The following is an 18,453-nucleotide window of genomic DNA, read 5'->3' as shown; positions in this document are numbered from 1 at the left end:
GCCCCCCGCCGCCGCGGCGGTTGTCCGGCAGCAGCCGATTGGCGCGGAGGAGCCGCTACGGTGATGGACGCCCGTACCGCCTTGACGTTCGTCCGGGGTGGGCCCGCTCTCTCTCTCACTCTCTCTCCCCTCCCCGCGGCCGGGCCCCCCACCCTCCCCCGGGCGGTAACTCCCCGCCGCCGTCACCATGCACCGCTCACTCCGCGCCTGCCGCCGCCTCGGCTGCTCCGCCGGCTTCCTCGCCCGTCAGCCGCCTCCCTGCGCCGCCGCCGCTCGCTGGAGCCCGCCGCTGCGCTCCGCCATGGTGAGCGCCCCGACGGGGGTGGGGGGGGGGGGGAGCGGTGACCTCTAACTGCCACAGCCAGCCGTTGCCGCCGTGACTCCTCCCCCTTGCGCCCGCCGGCGCTCGCGCCCCTCCGTCCGCCGCCGGAGGGGGGAGAGGCCGGGGAGCCGGCGCCCGCGCGCTGCCTGAGGGAATGGCGGGCACCGGGGGCTTCAGCCCTAACCCCGCCATCCCCTGCCGAGCTTCCGCGGCTCTTTCCCTTCTTCCGCTGGGGCCGGGGCCCGTCCCCGCCCGGCGGCGGAGTGCGCGGTGAGGGCCGGGGCCCGGCTGGGTCCCCGCTGAGGCAGCGCTTGGCGCAGAGGAGGTGTTTGCTCCCAGGGACGGGCTGGTGGGTGTTCGCGGCGGCCGGCTGTCCCGGTGCGCTGCCCCGGGGGATGGAGATTGGCGTCGTGAACACGGCCGTCAGCTGCCTCGGTATGGCCGCGGAGGGAAGAGGTGGCATCCGACCGGGTAGGCGGGAAAGGTGTTGCTGCAGGGCCTGCTGTGACAGAGCTGCGGCATCCAGCAGCTTCTCCCTTGGAAATTTCAGGCCCTTTCTTAGAGCCGTTGAGGTACAGACAAGACAGAGCTGTGTCCTCGCAGAAGTGGGGCTCTCTGGAAAATCTTTGGGGCTGCCTGAAAACTAGGGGGCTTTCAGCTGAGAACTGCCTGTGAATTCTAGCGGGCATCCTCAGCTGTTCAAGCGCGGTCAGTTGGCTGTCAGGCTGGAACGTGAGTGGAACTTGTTTATTCCACGTGGCTCAAGGCAGAAACGAAAATGCTGTTTGCATTAGGCACTCTGAACCTCAGTACGAACAGCTGGGGTGTTGCACGGAAGCCTTAGACGCGAGTGCGTCTCTGTAAGTTCGCTCCTTAAAACAGGGAGGTAATTTAGACTGTCAGAAGAATTTCCGCAGAAAGTGGGGTGTCTAGGATTCTATTAATTCATTCGTTTACTGAAGTAGTTAGTAAATTTTACTAGGACGGTTTCCAATCTGTGAAACTAAGGTGTAGAAAACAGCATTTAAAAGAACAGGCTTCCCAGTGAGTGAATAAACTGCATGGTGAATGAAACGTACCTGTATAAGAAAACTGGTGTCGGAGCAGACTATGTAACTCAAACCGTTGGCCTGTCAGATGGTTCCCTCTTTTATTTTTCTGTTTGGTATCATCCAAGAAAGACATTGTAGGTCATGGCCTTCATGTACTTGCTGAAGACCCGGTATTTATGAAAGGCTGCCATCTTACAAAAAACATGTGTTTTGATCTTTGCTGGTCAGAAATATGACTTGTCCTGTAAATAGGCGTTATTAATTGTTTGGGTTTAAATAACAGCCATAGTTAGAGCAAAATGTCCCTCAATGAATTTGGAACTCAAGCAGCTGTTGAATTTTTACAGGAAAACTTTATATGTTTTTATTCCAAGGCAACCACCAAAAAATGTACCAACCAGTATTTAAATATAACCCCACCACCACCACTTTTTGATGTATGTAGAGATTTTTCAGCAAGAGTTGCTTTGGAACATGTCACGTAGACACAACCAACTGTGCATGTTGTCCTACGGTATGACTATTGTGTTGCCTTAACTTAAGAGCTAAATTGCACAAGATGTTTTAAATGGAGTTGTGGTCATAATGGTCCTTCTTCAGCTGAATGTTGTGAAATATTTGGTTTTGGTTTCTAAAGAGTAAATTTCAGAATTTGTGACTCGATATTATAAAGGAGAAATGATGCTTAAAAATGGAAACGTTCTTCATCTGGTAGAGGAGAGCAGTTGAACACAAATTCCATTTTCTGCTGGCCTTGAAAGATTGGTTTTACTGTGCTAAAAATGATGATTCTTTGAATTGAAATACTTATATCCAAAAGTTGCTGCATCCTTAAATCAGAATGTAATTTTCCACGGGAAGCATTATTGCAGCAGTACTGCCCTGTGAATCTCTCCAGCGTGTTGTGGTGCAATCAGTTCTAGCTGATTAGTTCCCTGCACCAAGGCAAGAGTACAGTTATATTTGCCTATGTAACCTTTGGACTATGGGTTCTTGGGCTTTTGGAGGGCAGAGCGCACTTTGTCAGGACTCAAAAAAAAAAAAAAAATACATATATAGGTTTGTTTTGTAAAGGTGAGGAATAGTAGTTCTGAGCTGAGACTTGCTGTGGCCATGATAGAAACTAAGTGAGCATAGGAGTTTGCCGTAGCCTGTGGCAGAGTTGCTAGGTCTCCTTTTGGCTTCTGTGGCCCACTGGTGGGGGAGTAGAGGGTTCACACAAGTGTGCTGCTCTTGTGTCATTTTACAGCAGGTTCCCTAGGTCAGGGAGTGACTGCAGAAAGAGCTTTAGGTAGGGGAACTGGGATCTTTGGCTCATAAAGCCACTCAAGAGGGTGAATTCTGTCTAAGGAGTGGGGGAAGCAGGGTTTTTACATAAAAATTCAGACAGTGACTTCTGTAGGCTGCTACATTAGTCTGAAGGTAATGTTGAAGTTTAGTTTAGTATGTATGAAAAATATCACTTTGCTTTTTTACCTAATGTCACTTGTTACTCTATTAATCAGCAAATGACATTCAGCTTAGAGCACCTTACCCCATTAACTTTATTGGACCTTGTGAATGTGTGTAACGTGGAATTGGCTAGGAGTGTAATTTTTTTTTAATAGTAGGAGTTCATTGTTAAAAGGTACTTGTACGAGAAGGTACTGATCCTATTTATCTTTGTTTCATCATTGTTGATATTGGGATTATGTAAGTTTGAGGAATGAGTTGTGCAACTGCTAGCTTTTTTGTCTAAAAGGTTACAGGTAGTTTAACTTTTTTATATTGTTTGAGTGTGGATACCTTCAGTGACTGAACCACTGATGAGATCAAGAGCTGAGCTTGGAACTGAATTGGTTCTGCTTATGCAGCTCTAGGGAAAGCTTGACATTGTCTGCCTACTCAAGGCGTCCAAATACTAAAAGCAGGGATTTCAAAGACCATGCATCAGTGATCCCTACTGTTGGAATATTAATATGTGCACGTGTACAGTAAGACCACAAGCATCCCTATTTTTTTGGTAGTAAGATGCTAAAGAAGCGTTGACTATGTTCTGTTTATTGTTAGCATGTAAATGAATGCTAAGTGACTAAAATTGGATAAAGAGGATTAAAGAACGTAAGGGTGGCATACTGGTCCACACTAAGCTTTGTATTCTTATGGGGTCAGTGTCTGGAAGAGCATCAGCCAAAACACAAGGTGTGGGGAGCAGGACAGCAATGCGAGAGCTAACCCTTGCTGTTTGTGAGCTGGGCTGCAGTTTCTTTTGGGTCACACGCACCACCGACTCTGCAAGAGTGCCCTAATAAGCGGGGCTGGTGTCTCTGGTATGCGACTGCTGGAGTACCTGATGGCAGAGCATCTCCACCTGGCTGGGAACGCTGCTTAGGACAGTGAAAAGGCTGGAACACCACCACCGCCTGCAGCTTGCCATCCGTGGTGATGTGGACGGACCTGGGCAGGCTGCTGCAGAGAGTCAGTGTTGCTGAAGATGCTGTTCTGGCCAATACCCAGCTGTGCTTCTGTCCAAGAAGACTGAGACTCACCAAGCAAGGAGCAAGTAAAATGGATGAAGAAGAGAGAGGAATGGTCTGCCTTCAGAAGTGGACACCTAGGGAAGAGTAAGAACTGTGCAAACATGTATGATGCTTTCCTCTTATTCTGACCCAGGCTCTTCATTTTCACATCAGAGGATTTCCTGAGTCTGTGGTTTGTATGATAACCCAATTTAGATCTTTCTTCTGAGTGCTTATCTTGCTTTCCCTCAACTCGTGTGGGCTTCTTGTATCCGCAGCATCAGCTGGCAAGGAGTTTCATCAGTCTGCCACTTGTGTGAAGAGCTGCTTCCTCTTCCTTGCTTTGAACCTGACTCCTGCTAGCTTAATGTTACGGTTCCTGTTTCTTGGAAGAGACAGTGAGCAGCTAATACCCATCACCCTTCTACTGATGCTTTTATTGACCTCAGTTTTCCTTCAGTCCCCAAGTTGTCTCTTTTCTGAACAAGAAAGTCAGTTGTCTTAAGAAATCTGTTCCTTACCTTTCATCAACTTTATTGCCTTTCTTTGAACTGTTCCAATAATACGCTTTTTGGGGATGAAAGAACCAAATCTGCACAAGGACTAAAGAGTGTAGATGAACTGTGGTGGCACAACAGTGTTTCTTTTTGTATCCTCTGTTTTTCTTAATAGTTCCTAACATTTGATTTTCTTCTTTCACTGCACTGCAACACTGACTTGATGCTCTGATAGAGCTTGCCCAAGGACTCACCCCTGAGGGTCATGGTTAGGTCAGAGCCCAGCATTCTATATGTATATACCCTACCTATGGAGCTGGGATTGTTTTACTCTATCTATGATTAAGAATTACAAAAGACTTCTTCCCCTTCCTGAAGACTCTGCAAGAAGGTAATCTCTTCTTCTGGGGAAGAATGAACACCTTTCTCACAGAAAATTGGGACTTTGCTGCCCAAGGTGTGGGGAGAGGAAGAGTAAACTGCTCCTGTTTCCTGTCCACTCCCATAATCTTTGTAGAGCTGCATGTGAATGTGATCACATCATCACAAATGAATGGGTTGTTTCACAAAAAGTAAAAAAAATTACTTTTTAGTTGGTGTATGTCAGCTAAAATTAACTTACCTCTGGCCATGTTAGATAATAATAAATGCTAGGTGTATATGTGATACAGAAATACTGCCTTACAAAAATATTGCACAAAATATACCTAGATGCAGTTTCTTTGTGTTGCACAGCTAGGGCAACTGTGTTGCTGGTTTATTAGACTTAAGAAGGTAATTAATTGTCGGTAACTCAGTACTGGATTAGTCAGTTGCTCCCTTCAGTATTTTATGTCTCATGTCCAGTGTGGATTTCAAACAGGGATTCTGTTACATGTATGTTGACTGGGTGGATGCTGCCTGAATTCTTACTGTGCTAGTTCTTCAGTTTGGTTTTAATAAAACACCAGTTCCATAAATTCTAAGATAAGTTACTAATTCTTCGAAAAGAAGAAACTGAGTCTTTCGTCAGGATGATGTGTTTTGTACAGTGGGCAGCCAAGGTCTTAACTCTTGCAGTGCTCCCTTTCACCAGTGGGTCTGCTAGGCTACGCAGTGTAATTAGTTGTGACTTTTAGTGAGACAGGTGCTCAAACTAGAGAAGTGTCTTTGAAGATATAATTAGAAGAATACCTATGACTAGCTGCGTGTCTTTGCTCTGTTTTTTTCCTCCTTGCATGTTTTTTCTTAACTGTATCTGCTTTCAAAAAGGATGTGCTGTTTACCAATGTCTGAAATGCCTTTTTTTCCTTTTCCATAGTCCACTCAAGAGGCTTTTAGGATAGAATATGATACCTTTGGTGAACTGAAGGTCCCAAGTGACAAATACTACGGTGCCCAGACTGTAAGATCTACAATGAACTTCAAGATTGGAGGTGTTTCAGAAAGAATGCCAGTAAGTAATTGAAAGCTCTGTTCGTTTCTTGTCTTTAAGTATGTTTTGGATGTGAGACTGAATACCTTCTTAGACTTTTGCTGGGAGTATGAACAACTTTGAATTTTAATTAAAGTTAAAAATTCCTTGGCAAGATATTGTTCTGTGTTAGAAATACTTTTTGTTTTATTTAAATAAATTGAATGTTGCTTTTGAATAATTATTTTACTGTGTTGCTTCACTTTTTTTAACAACGGGGATGAATAGAAATCTATCTTTAATTTTTCTGAGGACAAAAGACTGAATGGAATAGTTGGTTTGCTATAGCTTTATGTAGTTTGTTGTTGAAGATGTTTAGTGTAGCGTGAGTTGATATGAAGTTACTTTTTCATGTGTACCTGTGCATAGAGCATTAGTGTGCACCCGCTTTGTCATGCACTGGCTTTCTAGGTGCTGAAACGTGTGTTGGTTTGCCTTCAAAAAGGCTGTTTTAGAAATAGAAACAGTTCACCTTTTCCGTTCATTTTAATGCTTGTAATCTGTTTTGATACACAAAGCATACCTGGACTTAGTACACAGCTCATCCTTTCTTTCTCCTTTCTGTACTGTTTGGATAAATGTTTCTGTTAATGGGACCATAGGTCATGTGATCTGATTGCTCTTTGGTTTGGTTGATGGACTACTGCTGTATTTAAGTTCAGAAAGAGTTTGGTTTAGAGCTAGACCTGTGCTATAGGTTCCTAAAATGTCCTTTGGGGAAGAAAAATTACATATTTAAACTTACTTTTGTGTCTCAGGTTCAAGTTATAAGGGCTTTTGGCATCTTGAAGAGAGCAGCTGCTGAAGTAAATCAAGATTATGGTCTCGACCCAAAGATTGCTAATGCTATCGTAAAGGCGGCAAATGAGGTAGGAACAAACTGTTCAAAATACTAGAACTGCCATTGTATTTTTGTTAAGCTTTTCACCTCTTGCGTTTCTCAAGTTGCCAGAGGAAGGCATTTATTGTTAGTAAATTTTGTTTTTCAGGTTGAGAAATAATTTACTTTATATAATTACTATTTTACTTCTTACATTTATAGAAATGATAGAATGTTCAAATACATTTTGATACTTAAATTATAAAAAGAATGTAATTTTTCCCCTCTATTAAGACTACTCATTACTTGCATAGTGTTGACTCTTACCAGGTGAACAGTATAAAAATATCTAGGAGGGGAGTGGAATCTCTGTTCATTCAGCTAATGTGAAGTCTGACATGCCAAGCAAAGCTTTTTCATTTTGGAAGTCTCCAATCTCTTAAGCAATTGCGTCTTGGTAATGCGAAGACCATCTGCAATCTGAAAAGTTCCTCTGTTATTAGTCTATTTCCTCTTCAGACTTAAGCTTACTAGTAAATCTGTGCTCTTGAAGTATCACTTTTATAGCTAAAGAGGACACGATGTGACACGCAGGCATCTCTTTCTCAGGATAAACGCCACCAAAGTGCACAGAGTTGTGAATGACCATTATTTGAGGTATGGTAATACCAGGTGTGTTGCTTTGTGTAAATCAATAGATACATTTATCTAGAAGCATTGTTTTACAGAGCTTTCTTCTTCTGACTAGCTTCAAAATATTTCAGTGTTTGTAGAAGGCCTTATCCTCTCTCTACCAGCTGTAGCACCGTAAGTCCCAAGAGCTCTGGAGAATTCCAGAATATGTGCAGTCTCTTCTTGTGGTTTCTAGGGTTCTCCTTGTTAAAGGAGGATCAGAAGTTTTGGTGGCTAAATGCTGCTTAGTTTAGGTTCATGGGTTCTGGAAGTTGTTTGGGACTTTTTTGTGTTTTAGAAACACCCCTGCAGTACTATCCTTTCCCTTACCTCTGAAATAATTTTCTAATATAACCGAAAAAGAAAGAGATACGGCAAGGAATCAAGGTACTCTTGGAGGTGGGAACTTTGCCCCTGTATAAGATGGGAAATACATAAGATCCTTTCCTGAAAAGCATGATGTTGTTGTGGTTTAACCCCAGCCAGCAGCTAAGCACCACACAGCCGCTTGCTCACTTCCTCCCACCCCTAGTGAGATGGGGGAGAAAATGGGAAGGAGAAAGGTAAAAGTCATGGATTGAGATAAGAACAGTTTAATAGAACAGAAAGGAGGAAAATAATAATGATAATAATAATAATATTATGACAATAACAATAATAAAAGAATTGGAATATACAAAACAAGTGGTGCACAATGCAATTGCTCACTACTTACCAACCAATGCCCAGTCAGCTCCCGAGCAGCAATCCACTCCCAGGCCAGCTGCCCCCAGTTTATATACTAGGCATGCCATCACATGATATGGAATATTTCTTTGGCCACTTTGGGTCAGCTGTCCTGGCTGTGTCCCCTCCCAGCTTCTTGTACCCCTCCAGCCTTCTTGCTGGCTGAGCATGAGAAGCTGAAAAATCCTTGACTTAGTCTAAATATTACTTAGCAACAACTGAAAACATCAGTGTGTTATCAACATTCTTCTGATACTGAGTCCAAGACATAACACTGTACTAGCTACTAGGAAGAAAATTAACTCTTCCCCAGCCGAAACCAGGACACATGATTCCAGGAGGAGTGATGTATCTTGATAATCTGGAGATAGTTATCTAGCCTCCAAGTTGTGACAACAGATCCTTTGCTTTGCGTTCTCGACTTTTCTGAGGCTAATATGCGTGGGGGTGATACTTCTGAGCACAGATTTTGATGCTATCACAAATACATACACATTTTGAAAAATCTGTAAATGCATATAAGGTTCGGCAGGCTCAAAAAAATACAGATCAAACAGGACAGTATTTGTACCTGTTGTTCTGTTTTGATTTGAGATGGTAGTTGTCATAGCCTACCTACAGAAGATGTAAGTTGGTATAGCCATTTTTTGCTGATCAGGACTTGTTCCCCTGGGTAATCAGCAAGTCAATACCTGTGAATCTTTTTAAGTCCATGTGATGCTCTTACTTGTTTATATGTGTAACATACTCAGTCACACTTGAGGTACAGTAAAGACAGTCACAGGTCCCTTATAGGCACCTCTCAATTTAAAGCCATGTAGGTCCAGGGCAGTATTAGGGAAAGCAGAACTTACAGGAAGAAGGTGTTTGATACCAGCAACCATCTGCCCACTCATTTTGTTGATGCAAAATATGATGTCTACGGGTGTAAGAGGTCTGGAACTTCTGGTATGAAATTTATTTCTGGAGACATTTCAGAGTCCAATTATACAAATACCATGTACTGCATGTGCATGACAGATGGCCTTTGGCAAAAACACCTCTTCTGGGGGACTATTTCCCATAAGGAATGGACTTCTGAATGCCTCTAATTCAAATTGTTATATAGTTGTGATCAGTGTTCATGATGAAACTGTGCTGCTGTTGAACTTGATTTCCTAGGAGAAAGCAGTGCACCCATGCTGATCAGGAGTTTGTAAACAGATAAGCACTGTCTGAAAACTGATGTTTCTGACACCCAAAGGATGGTCATGACCCAAGGAGACATAACACTGAATCAGTACCCTGAAGCACCTTATGTGCTCTGCTTGAGAAACTATTTAAGGTATTTTCCTTCCCCAGGAGATCTTACTGACCTGAACAAATAACTGTGGAAGGGAGAACCAGCACATACTACCTCTGTTCCTACCCAGAAGGATTAGAATCCAAATTGCTTTAAAATTTGGGAAGGGGAGGGATGTTTTTGAACTTATACAATCATCTGCATTGTTTGGGAAACAAAAGATACAACCTAAAAGACCTTTTAAAAATAGTTTATTTCTATGACTGTAGAACATGAAATCAAATTTTATATTTCTCTTGTGTTTCAGAATTCAGCATCTTCAAAAGGCATAGCAAAAGTTTTTTGCCCTTTTAATATCTAGTATTACATCAAATTCTCAATTATTCTGGTATAAATTCACAATTGTGTGTATATTTACAAATATAATGGAGAACATTATTTGAATTATAGCTATAAAATTCTCAAGTTTATACTTTAATTGTTTTTGTTCCAGTAGAACAACTTTTCTCTCTCTTTTTCCATTATAGGTAGCTGAAGGAAAATTAAATGATCACTTTCCATTGGTGGTGTGGCAGACTGGTTCTGGAACTCAGACCAATATGAATGTCAATGAAGTCATCAGCAATAGAGCCATTGAGATAATGGGGGGCAAACTGGGGAGCAAAACCCCAGTACATCCGAATGATCATGTTAACAAAAGCCAGGTCGCTATACTTGCATTATACTTCTTTTAATGTCAAAAGTATTTTTTTTGGAATTGTGAATTTTGAATTGTCTTACAGCACTGTTTAGGTTTAAAAAAAAAAAAGAGGGAGGGGGGGATTTTTTGTACAGCTTTGGAAACAATTTTCCAGGTTTTACAGTTTAAATGAACTTTAAAATTTCAGTCAGTGACGTTACGAGCTTTTTAGATTAAAAATTTTGAACTCATTCATGACATGAATTCGTACATGATGTAGCAGGCAGAGGTGGCCTCGTGACAACTGCTGCTACTACAGGCAGTCTTAAAGAAGTTAAATAGAGATCCAGTTTCTAAAGGTTGGATACTTATAACTGTTATCTCCATAATACATTGCATAAAGCATGTAGAAAGAATAATAAAGCATCTAAAGTCCTGTAATGGGTAAATGAAATATCCATTTCATTTCCCCCCTCCCCCCCCCCCCCAAGGATCATGGTAGACATTTTTATTGTACTTCGCTCTTAATATTTTCTTCAGACTAGCAGAAGTTGAAGCCACTGACTTGGTTGTATCGCTTCCTGATATTTTGTTCTTACTCAGTATCCTGGGAATGGATTTAAGATTACCAAAGCAACACAGAGGTGTTTTAAAGCCACCTACAATTGCTTTAACATCATCCATCCATTTGTTACCTGTCTCTCGTAACTACTTTAACAAGTCTTTTTCTTTTTTGGACCCAATGTTGTTGTGAATAGTCTACTCATGTAGTTAACTTTCTGTGGGTATAGTTATAAAAAGTGGTCTTTATCAAGAAGGTGCTGGACTGGAGTTTAGCAGATTTGATTATTCCTGCTGATTGACTTGTGGAACACTGCTAAGTTGCTTACTCTTAGTTTAGTTTCTTCATGTTTATAAAATAAAGAGAATAAAGCCATATGTGTACATCTTGCAGCAACAATGGTGAGAAAAGCTTGTAAATAAATTTCTTGAACTTCCTTCACAGAGTTCAAATGACACTTTCCCAACGGCAATGCATATTGCTGCTGCCCAGGAGGTTAATGAGGTGTTGTTACCTGGCCTAAAGAAGCTACAAAATGCACTTGAAGCAAAATCCAAAGAGTTTTCCCAAATCATAAAAATAGGGCGCACTCATACACAAGATGCTGTTCCACTTACGCTTGGACAGGTAAAAAATAAATAAATTATGCATTTGTTTGAAAAAGTCTTGTAAATATATCTGAGGAAATGGAGGCAAACTTGAGGAACCCTAAATTATGTTGATAGCTTAAGAGAAATAATAGGAAACTGGCTGAATCTCAGTCAGGGTATTTTCATCTTTATTGGAGTTTGCTGGATGCTGTAGTCTAATTACTGCATCATAAATTTTCTCAGTTTTTTCCATGTGTGTTTTACTTCTAACAGTAGTAAGATATAAATGATTTTTAAATCATGTTCCATTACCAAATAACATGATGCGATATTTCTATTACACTGACATTGGAAGGAAGAAGGTAATTAGTCTCTAATCTGTAATCTTATGTAAAAGAGGATTTGCCAACACACAAGGCTACTAACTATTTTGAATTAAAATCTTTGATCTATGATTGTGTGTGTGTATATATATATGTTTATACATATATATGATAGGAATTCTTTGTTGTCATATTGTAAAGAATGGCTTATATTACATTAATCTGGTAATGAATTAACTTACATGGATTTTTATCAGTTCAGTTTAAAATTTATGGGTTTTTTCCAAGAATGCACAGGTGGGTTTTTTACTAACCAGAATTAAGTGAAAAAAGCCCAGGATCTGTTTCTCTAATTGTACCTTGGGAACATTAATTTAGTCTGAGAGCTGATTTACCTTGGATTCAGATGCTGCTGAGTACACAACTGAGATAAAAGACAAGAGAAAGATGCATTGTGAATACATTTTTATATTTTAGGCTGTTTTATGTGGAGTTGTTCATACTGTGAGAGCAGTCTTCTAATACATGTAAATTTTCCCTCTTAATGAGAACATGCTAAGATTTAGCATCTGTGCAAAGTTCAGTGGCTTTAGGTTTTTAAAGAAATTAGTCCAGTTGTGTTAGAAACCTAAATAATTCTAGATGCTTATTCTTGGTTGTTGTCTTTGTTCCTTTATTTTGTCCGCCTTTCTTTCAAAGGAATTCAGTGGCTATGTGCAACAAATTAAATACGGTGTGGCTAGGATTGAGACAACCATGCCAAGAGTGTATCAGCTGGCAGCTGGCGGGACTGCAGTTGGTACAGGATTAAACACAAGAATTGGCTTTGCTGAGAAAGTTGCTGCTAAAGTGGCTGAACTGACAGGTGAGGAATAATATTTCAGAGTTACCAGTAAAGCAGTATATGTAACACGCAGTCAAATTCAAACTAAATCTTTCAGTTTCCGTACTTCTCATAAGCTTCTCAAATTGTGTTTTAACATGAAACTTTCTGTTAATGCTGTATTTTATATGCCTTATACTTAGGGTTTTTCCTGTAATGTATTTTTGTAGTTACACCTGATGCATTGACAGTGACTGAAATTACCACGTTTTTCTTAGCAAGGCTTATTGGAGATGGATATAGTTTCAAGCTTCTATTATTAGTCCAGCTTCTGTCTTGATGGCTGCTCCTCTGACTCGCTTAATCTACAGTGACTTGGCACAAAAGAAGAAGAAAAAGACCTCCCAAAGCCAGTACATTTTTTCACGTGAAAGTAAAAGTTAGCTGTCTGATTTTTGATGCTGTCTTTATAGATCTTAAAGCTTAATGTACAGAACTACTGAGTTTTTTGACCTGTGAACCAGTTCTTCTGTGTCACAGTATCAGTTTTAAAAATGCCCCCAAGATGGATGCGTGTATCTTTCACTTAAGTTTGCTGTAAAACCTGAAACTGCTTATCAGCAGTATTTTTGTTTTAATGGATCAGTTATTCACCATCTCACAGACGGTCAAGATTTTCTTGTACCCTGACAGGGAAGAAGTAACTTGTCATAAGCAACAGCAGCTGAGAAGCAGTACAGGGCTTGTTTTGGTGCTTGAAGAAGCCATGGGTGGTGTTAGGAAGCTCTCCCATCTTAACGCTTGTTAGGTGTACCATATGGGCAGACTGCACGAGTTTAAAACAAGTATGGCAGACTACTGGAAGTTCTACATGTTCTTATAGGGGAATTTTATTGGCAAGGGCAAAATGGAAAGATTGGAATGATATCTGCAACTGAGAAGGCAGCTATGCAATTCAGAAGCCCATGCAAATTGGGTGGGATTTCGTGTTTGGCAGCAACTGCGAAACATAGTAGAAATTCTGCTGTTTCTCTAGCAAAGGTGTTATGCTACTCTTCTTAAAACTGGCAGTGTAAGCTCAGACCAGTAGTTTTGTGGGGCAGAAGTCCAGCGCACAGTCAGCATCCCTGTGCACATCCTTAGTGATGTCCATTACCACTAATAAAATTCTGCTGAGAATTTTCTTCCAGGACAAACCCAGAAGAAATGTTTTTCGTGATGGAACCTAGCCTTAAATCTCAGGCATTTAATTAACGTAAACAGAGCTGTTGCCTCCATTGCTTCTGCGCTCTTGCTGTTGGCAGCAGTTGCAGGCATCCTCCTGGGTCTGAATCAGCTTTCACATGTTCTCTCTGGTTTGTTGTTCTCTTCAGTACTGGTACTTGGATGCATCTTTTTAAGTAGCTAATTCCATTGTGATTACTTTTTATTTATCCTGATGTCTGCGCTATGCCACAAACCCCTCTATTTTCATAAGTGAGAGAAAGCATCACAACAATTGGCAATCTAAAGAATCTAACTTGATTTAATGGAAGAAATACATAAGTTTGGGCTAACTTGTAAGAGATTATTGACATTCACAAAATATTGTGGTGCAAAGCAATGTTTAGTATGCAACATGGTATGAAAGTTTGAAAATTACACCTTTCTTGTGGGTACATGCTCAGATTTCATATTCTTCCGTATTTTAGTGACTTTTATTGTGTTTTTTGTATTGAATTTAATCTGTTGTAAGAAATATGTTTGTGTGGAAAGGTGTCGAGAAGAGAGATAACTTTACAGCGTTACTAATTTTTCTTACTTTTATTCAGCTAATTATATGTTTGATTATCTGGTTTATATCTGCAAGGAAGTGCCTCACAGGTTTAATATTTCCCCCACCTCCCTGTAGGTTTGCCTTTTGTCACTGCTCCAAATAAGTTTGAAGCTCTTGCAGCTCATGACGCTCTAGTTGAACTCAGTGGAGCTATGAACACAGTGGCATGTAGTCTGATGAAAATAGCTAATGATATTCGTTTCCTGGGTTCTGGACCACGCTCTGGACTAGGAGAACTCATCCTGCCTGAAAATGAACCAGGAAGCAGCATTATGCCAGGTACAGAGAAAACATACGGAGAAAAATTGCCTGTTTCTTTTGTTTTGAACCACTAACTCTTAACAGATACTTACCAAACACCACCACAAATGTTAGAAAGTCCATGATTCAACACTCGTGTCAGTTTTTATCTTCTGCCATATTTTACCAAAATTTGTGTTCATAGAAATGCTTGCTTGCACAGCTCTGTGTTGGCAAGTATGTGGGGGAGAGTAGCATCTGCAAACATATGACTTATTAATACAAGCATACTTCTCAAAACCTTCTTTTAGAATTGCGAGATCTCTACAATTGTTATGTAAAGGCTTTTCTGAAACAAGCTTTAAATGATTAATCTGTGAATTGTAACAATATTGTGATGTAAATTGGCTTCTGTCTTTACTTCCTAGCATGAATAGTGTTATGTACTCACGTTTTCCCTCCTGCAGTGATCCCATTGTATGGGAGGATAAGAAAGGAAGGAATAATGTTAGTAATCATTCCTTGCCTCTCTCCTAAAAAAGTATGTATATGTGAATATTGCACATCCAACACTGTTCTAAGCATATTCTTCCTGTATGATAAATTATAAAAGAAGCAGGTCGTGAGCATATCTGGCTTTAAAAAAAGCAGATAATGAATGTTCTTATTAGGATTATTTCTAGAAATGAAATTGACTATGAAACTTCCTTGTTAGGAGGCCACTAATTTTTGTTCTTTTTTCCTGACAAAGTAAACATAGTGTACTAATTTTATTACAAAGCAATTCTAACAAATTAGTAGTACTTTTCTTAAGTTGACTGAGATTTGGTAATGATTTACCAGAAATGCCTACTTGCACAAGTAAAGACAGGTTATAATCTCTTGGCTATTAAGAACTGTGGTAACTAACACCTGCTTAGCTCATGCACATTTGATCCAGTTCACAAAAGCCTTGGTATATTGCTGAAGCATCCATAGCTGTCTTAAAAATCCTAGCTGAATTAATAGACTAGTACAGTCAATTTAGTATCATTTATCGAAATTATTTCTTTTCTGTGGAGCACAGATACAGATGAGTAAGACGTGTTATCTTCTATAAAACATCTGTTGAATGTGATTTGGTAAATGAGGAAAGTACTGGTTTTTGGTTGGTGGGTGGGTTTTTTTTGTTGTGGTTTTTTGTTTTTTTTTTCCTTTCTCCTTCTTCTTTGGTAACCTTTTTCTCTCCCTTCCACAACCAGGAAAAGTGAATCCTACCCAGTGTGAAGCTGTAACCATGGTGGCAGCCCAAGTTATGGGAAACCATGTTGCTGTTACTGTAGGAGGTAGCAATGGACACTTTGAACTGAATGTTTTTAAGCCCATGATGGTAAGTTCATAAAGTTTTTTAAATAGCTAGGACTTTTGAAATCATTGTTGGTACAATCAGATAACTCGTGGGAAAAAACCTCAGTAAATATTTGGTCAATATCAGCACCAGAGAAGCTAATAAATTGTGAGAACAAATTTTATTCTTTTGTATGGTCTTTGTTATTTTGACAGGCAGTCTTTTTTTATGTGAAACTATCTTATGCAGGTTAGCTTTTATCTTAACAATGTATGCTTATCATCAGTCTACGGCAGTAGGGAGAGAGGAACACAAACTGAGGCAAAATTTTTTCCAAAGCCAAAGAGAATTTGGTGTTTTAGCTAGAAATGAGGATTTTTCTTTTTTCCTTAGCAACTATCTGTTACTAATTTCTGTTCCTACTGAATACCAAAGGATTACATGCTTTTGGCAAGTGAGTAATGTAAAATTGTAAATGATTATTCTTAAACTTCAATATTTAAAATAATGTCTGCCTTCTACAGTGTGAGCAGGACACATCAAGACACATACTGCTGCTTCTGTGTATTTAATTTTAAAAAGTCAAGTTAATTGAGTGTTACAAATCACCTTGTACTGAAATTTGGATGTTTTGATGCCAAGTCCTAACTCTTATTTTCTTCTTTGGGCTATCTACTTTTTTTTTCGTTTGTTTTTCTTAAAACCAACCAAGAAGGAAAAAATAAACAGAGGAGAAATTGAGGAAAAGAATATAAACAAAAGCATCAAGTCAGAAGATTGTGGAGAACTGTGTATAAGATGTTGAAGGAATAGTATAGAGGTTAGGGTAGGGGTGGAAGTTTAAACAGTATTACGCTGGCTTGCAGAAAAGATCCTAACACTAATAGAAATAAAAGGAAGGTTTTTGAGTTTTCGTTGTCTTGTTGTAAGAGGCACAAAGGAAGCAGCATGTCATATGTTATTTTTTCTGCACAGCCTGTACTGACTGATATGGCTTTTTTGTTATGCTCATTAGAAATGATTGAAAGAAAATTGAAATTTTATAATAAAATCAGTATTTGTCTCTTCCTTAGTGTGTCTGCTTAGGGTAATCATTTTTTTCTGCTGATCTGAACATACTTCTTCTAAGCATATAGCATGTGGTTTTGAAGAAGAAGAAAAAAAATCATATTGAACAGCCAAGAGATGTACTTAGCAGAAGATAAATTTTGGTAGAAACAGACACCTCTCTTAAAACAAAACAAAACAAAAAAACAACAGTGGCATGTTGTGGATTGTCAAAGTAGAGGACTAATGCCAGACATTATTGTACTTTGTATTTTCAGATGTCCTCTCATGATTATTACCTGAGAGGGAAAATGACAGTGAATCAAATGCCTTCGTGGATTTTTTTACTTGGTTATTTGTGAACTGTTATGACAAAATGATTATACATACTGTGGTCGTCTTTATGCAAGAGTTCTGCTATTGAGTGCTTCTCACAAATTCCTTTAGATAGAAGTGGCTGAGCTTACCCTGCTAAAGGAGGAGGGTGTACTATTTACTGTACTTCTTTTCTACAAATAGCCTGTTAAGGAAGTGGATATTGCAAGGGAGGCAATGGTTATGAACAAAAGTGCCAGACTGTACAGCTATTAATGTCAGAATGTAATAGTTGGTATTTCTTTCTTTTTTTTTTGTTAGATTAAAAATGTTTTAAACTCTGCAAGACTTCTTGGAGATGTTTGTGTTTCTTTCACTGACAACTGTGTAGTTGGAATCCAAGCCAATACAGACAGGATCAACAAACTTATGAGTGAATCTCTGATGTTGGTAACAGCACTGAACCCACATATAGGTAGGTTTAAGGCTCAGAAACTTTTCAAAGCATTATACTGAAATATTTTGCAGTAAAGTTATTTTGCGCACATTATTTGTATTGTCACAATGTTTAGGAGACCAAGTCATGGCTCAGGCCAAAAGTTAATTTAACATCACAAACGGCTAGTACTGTTGAAAAAGATGTGTCCTCCTTGCAGCGGCCATACCAGTGCATTATAAAAATAATTCTGACGAGAGTCCAAAAAAGAGATTGGGAGAATTTGTGTACCTGTCTTCCTGATCTGACCGCTAATAATAATAACGAAAAGTGAAAGATTACTATATGGGATGTTTTTTTCTAAAGAGAAAGTCACATAAAACTTTGATCTAAATGCATTAAGAGCAGAATAACAGAATTTACCTTCACTTTAAGTAAGGAGTTGGTGTAAACGTTTGGTGTGCATTTACTGCGAGTTAAGCAGTAGTGGCAGCACCCAGCAAATTAATTCTCTGAACGCCAAATGTCCCACTTTTTTCTCACCTCTGACAAATCTTCTGAAACCGCAAATGGCTAACTTGTTCGTTTTGTTTTGTTACAGGATACGACAAAGCAGCTAAGATTGCCAAAACCGCGCACAAAGAAGGGACAACGTTGAAAGAAGCCGCTCTAAAGCTGGGATTCCTTACGTCAGACCAGTTTGATCAGTGGGTGAAACCTAAAGACATGTTAGGTCCTCAGTAACCTCTGTACGGGGGAACAAAAAAGAAAAAATAAGTGTTCTTAACACGAAAAATAAATAAGTACAATATGCTTTTGTTTCACGTGGTTTTGTGGCTATTACTTTTTAACAGATCGTGTGAACTGATCTTATGGGGGAAGATTCTACAGCTACGGGTCTTTTATATTGGAAAATAACAGAATGTCGGTACTGATGTAACTTAAAAGGGATTTTTGTAGGCGGCGGTGTTGA

General features: G+C 39.7%; 1 protein-coding gene across 1 annotated transcript; it reads left to right on the top strand.

Moving 5' to 3' along the window:
* Nucleotides 1-140: 140 nt before the first annotated feature.
* Nucleotides 141-18,304, top strand: FH (fumarate hydratase). The gene is made up of 10 exons (XM_069778747.1): nt 141-304; nt 5,670-5,804; nt 6,581-6,691; nt 9,850-10,026; nt 11,008-11,190; nt 12,176-12,341; nt 14,191-14,394; nt 15,597-15,724; nt 17,366-17,519; nt 18,082-18,304. Exons 1-10 carry the CDS (start codon nt 188-190, stop codon nt 18,222-18,224), a joined length of 1,518 nt encoding a protein of 505 aa, XP_069634848.1. The 5' UTR covers nt 141-187; the 3' UTR covers nt 18,225-18,304.
* The last annotated feature ends 149 nt before the right edge of the window (nt 18,305-18,453 follow it).

This window comes from Haliaeetus albicilla, chromosome 3 (genome assembly GCF_947461875.1).
Source record: "Haliaeetus albicilla chromosome 3, bHalAlb1.1, whole genome shotgun sequence".
Classification (NCBI taxonomy): Eukaryota; Metazoa; Chordata; class Aves; order Accipitriformes; family Accipitridae; genus Haliaeetus; species Haliaeetus albicilla.
Note: the sequence above shows the minus strand (reverse complement) of the source record. Positions and strands in the feature narration are given on the sequence as shown.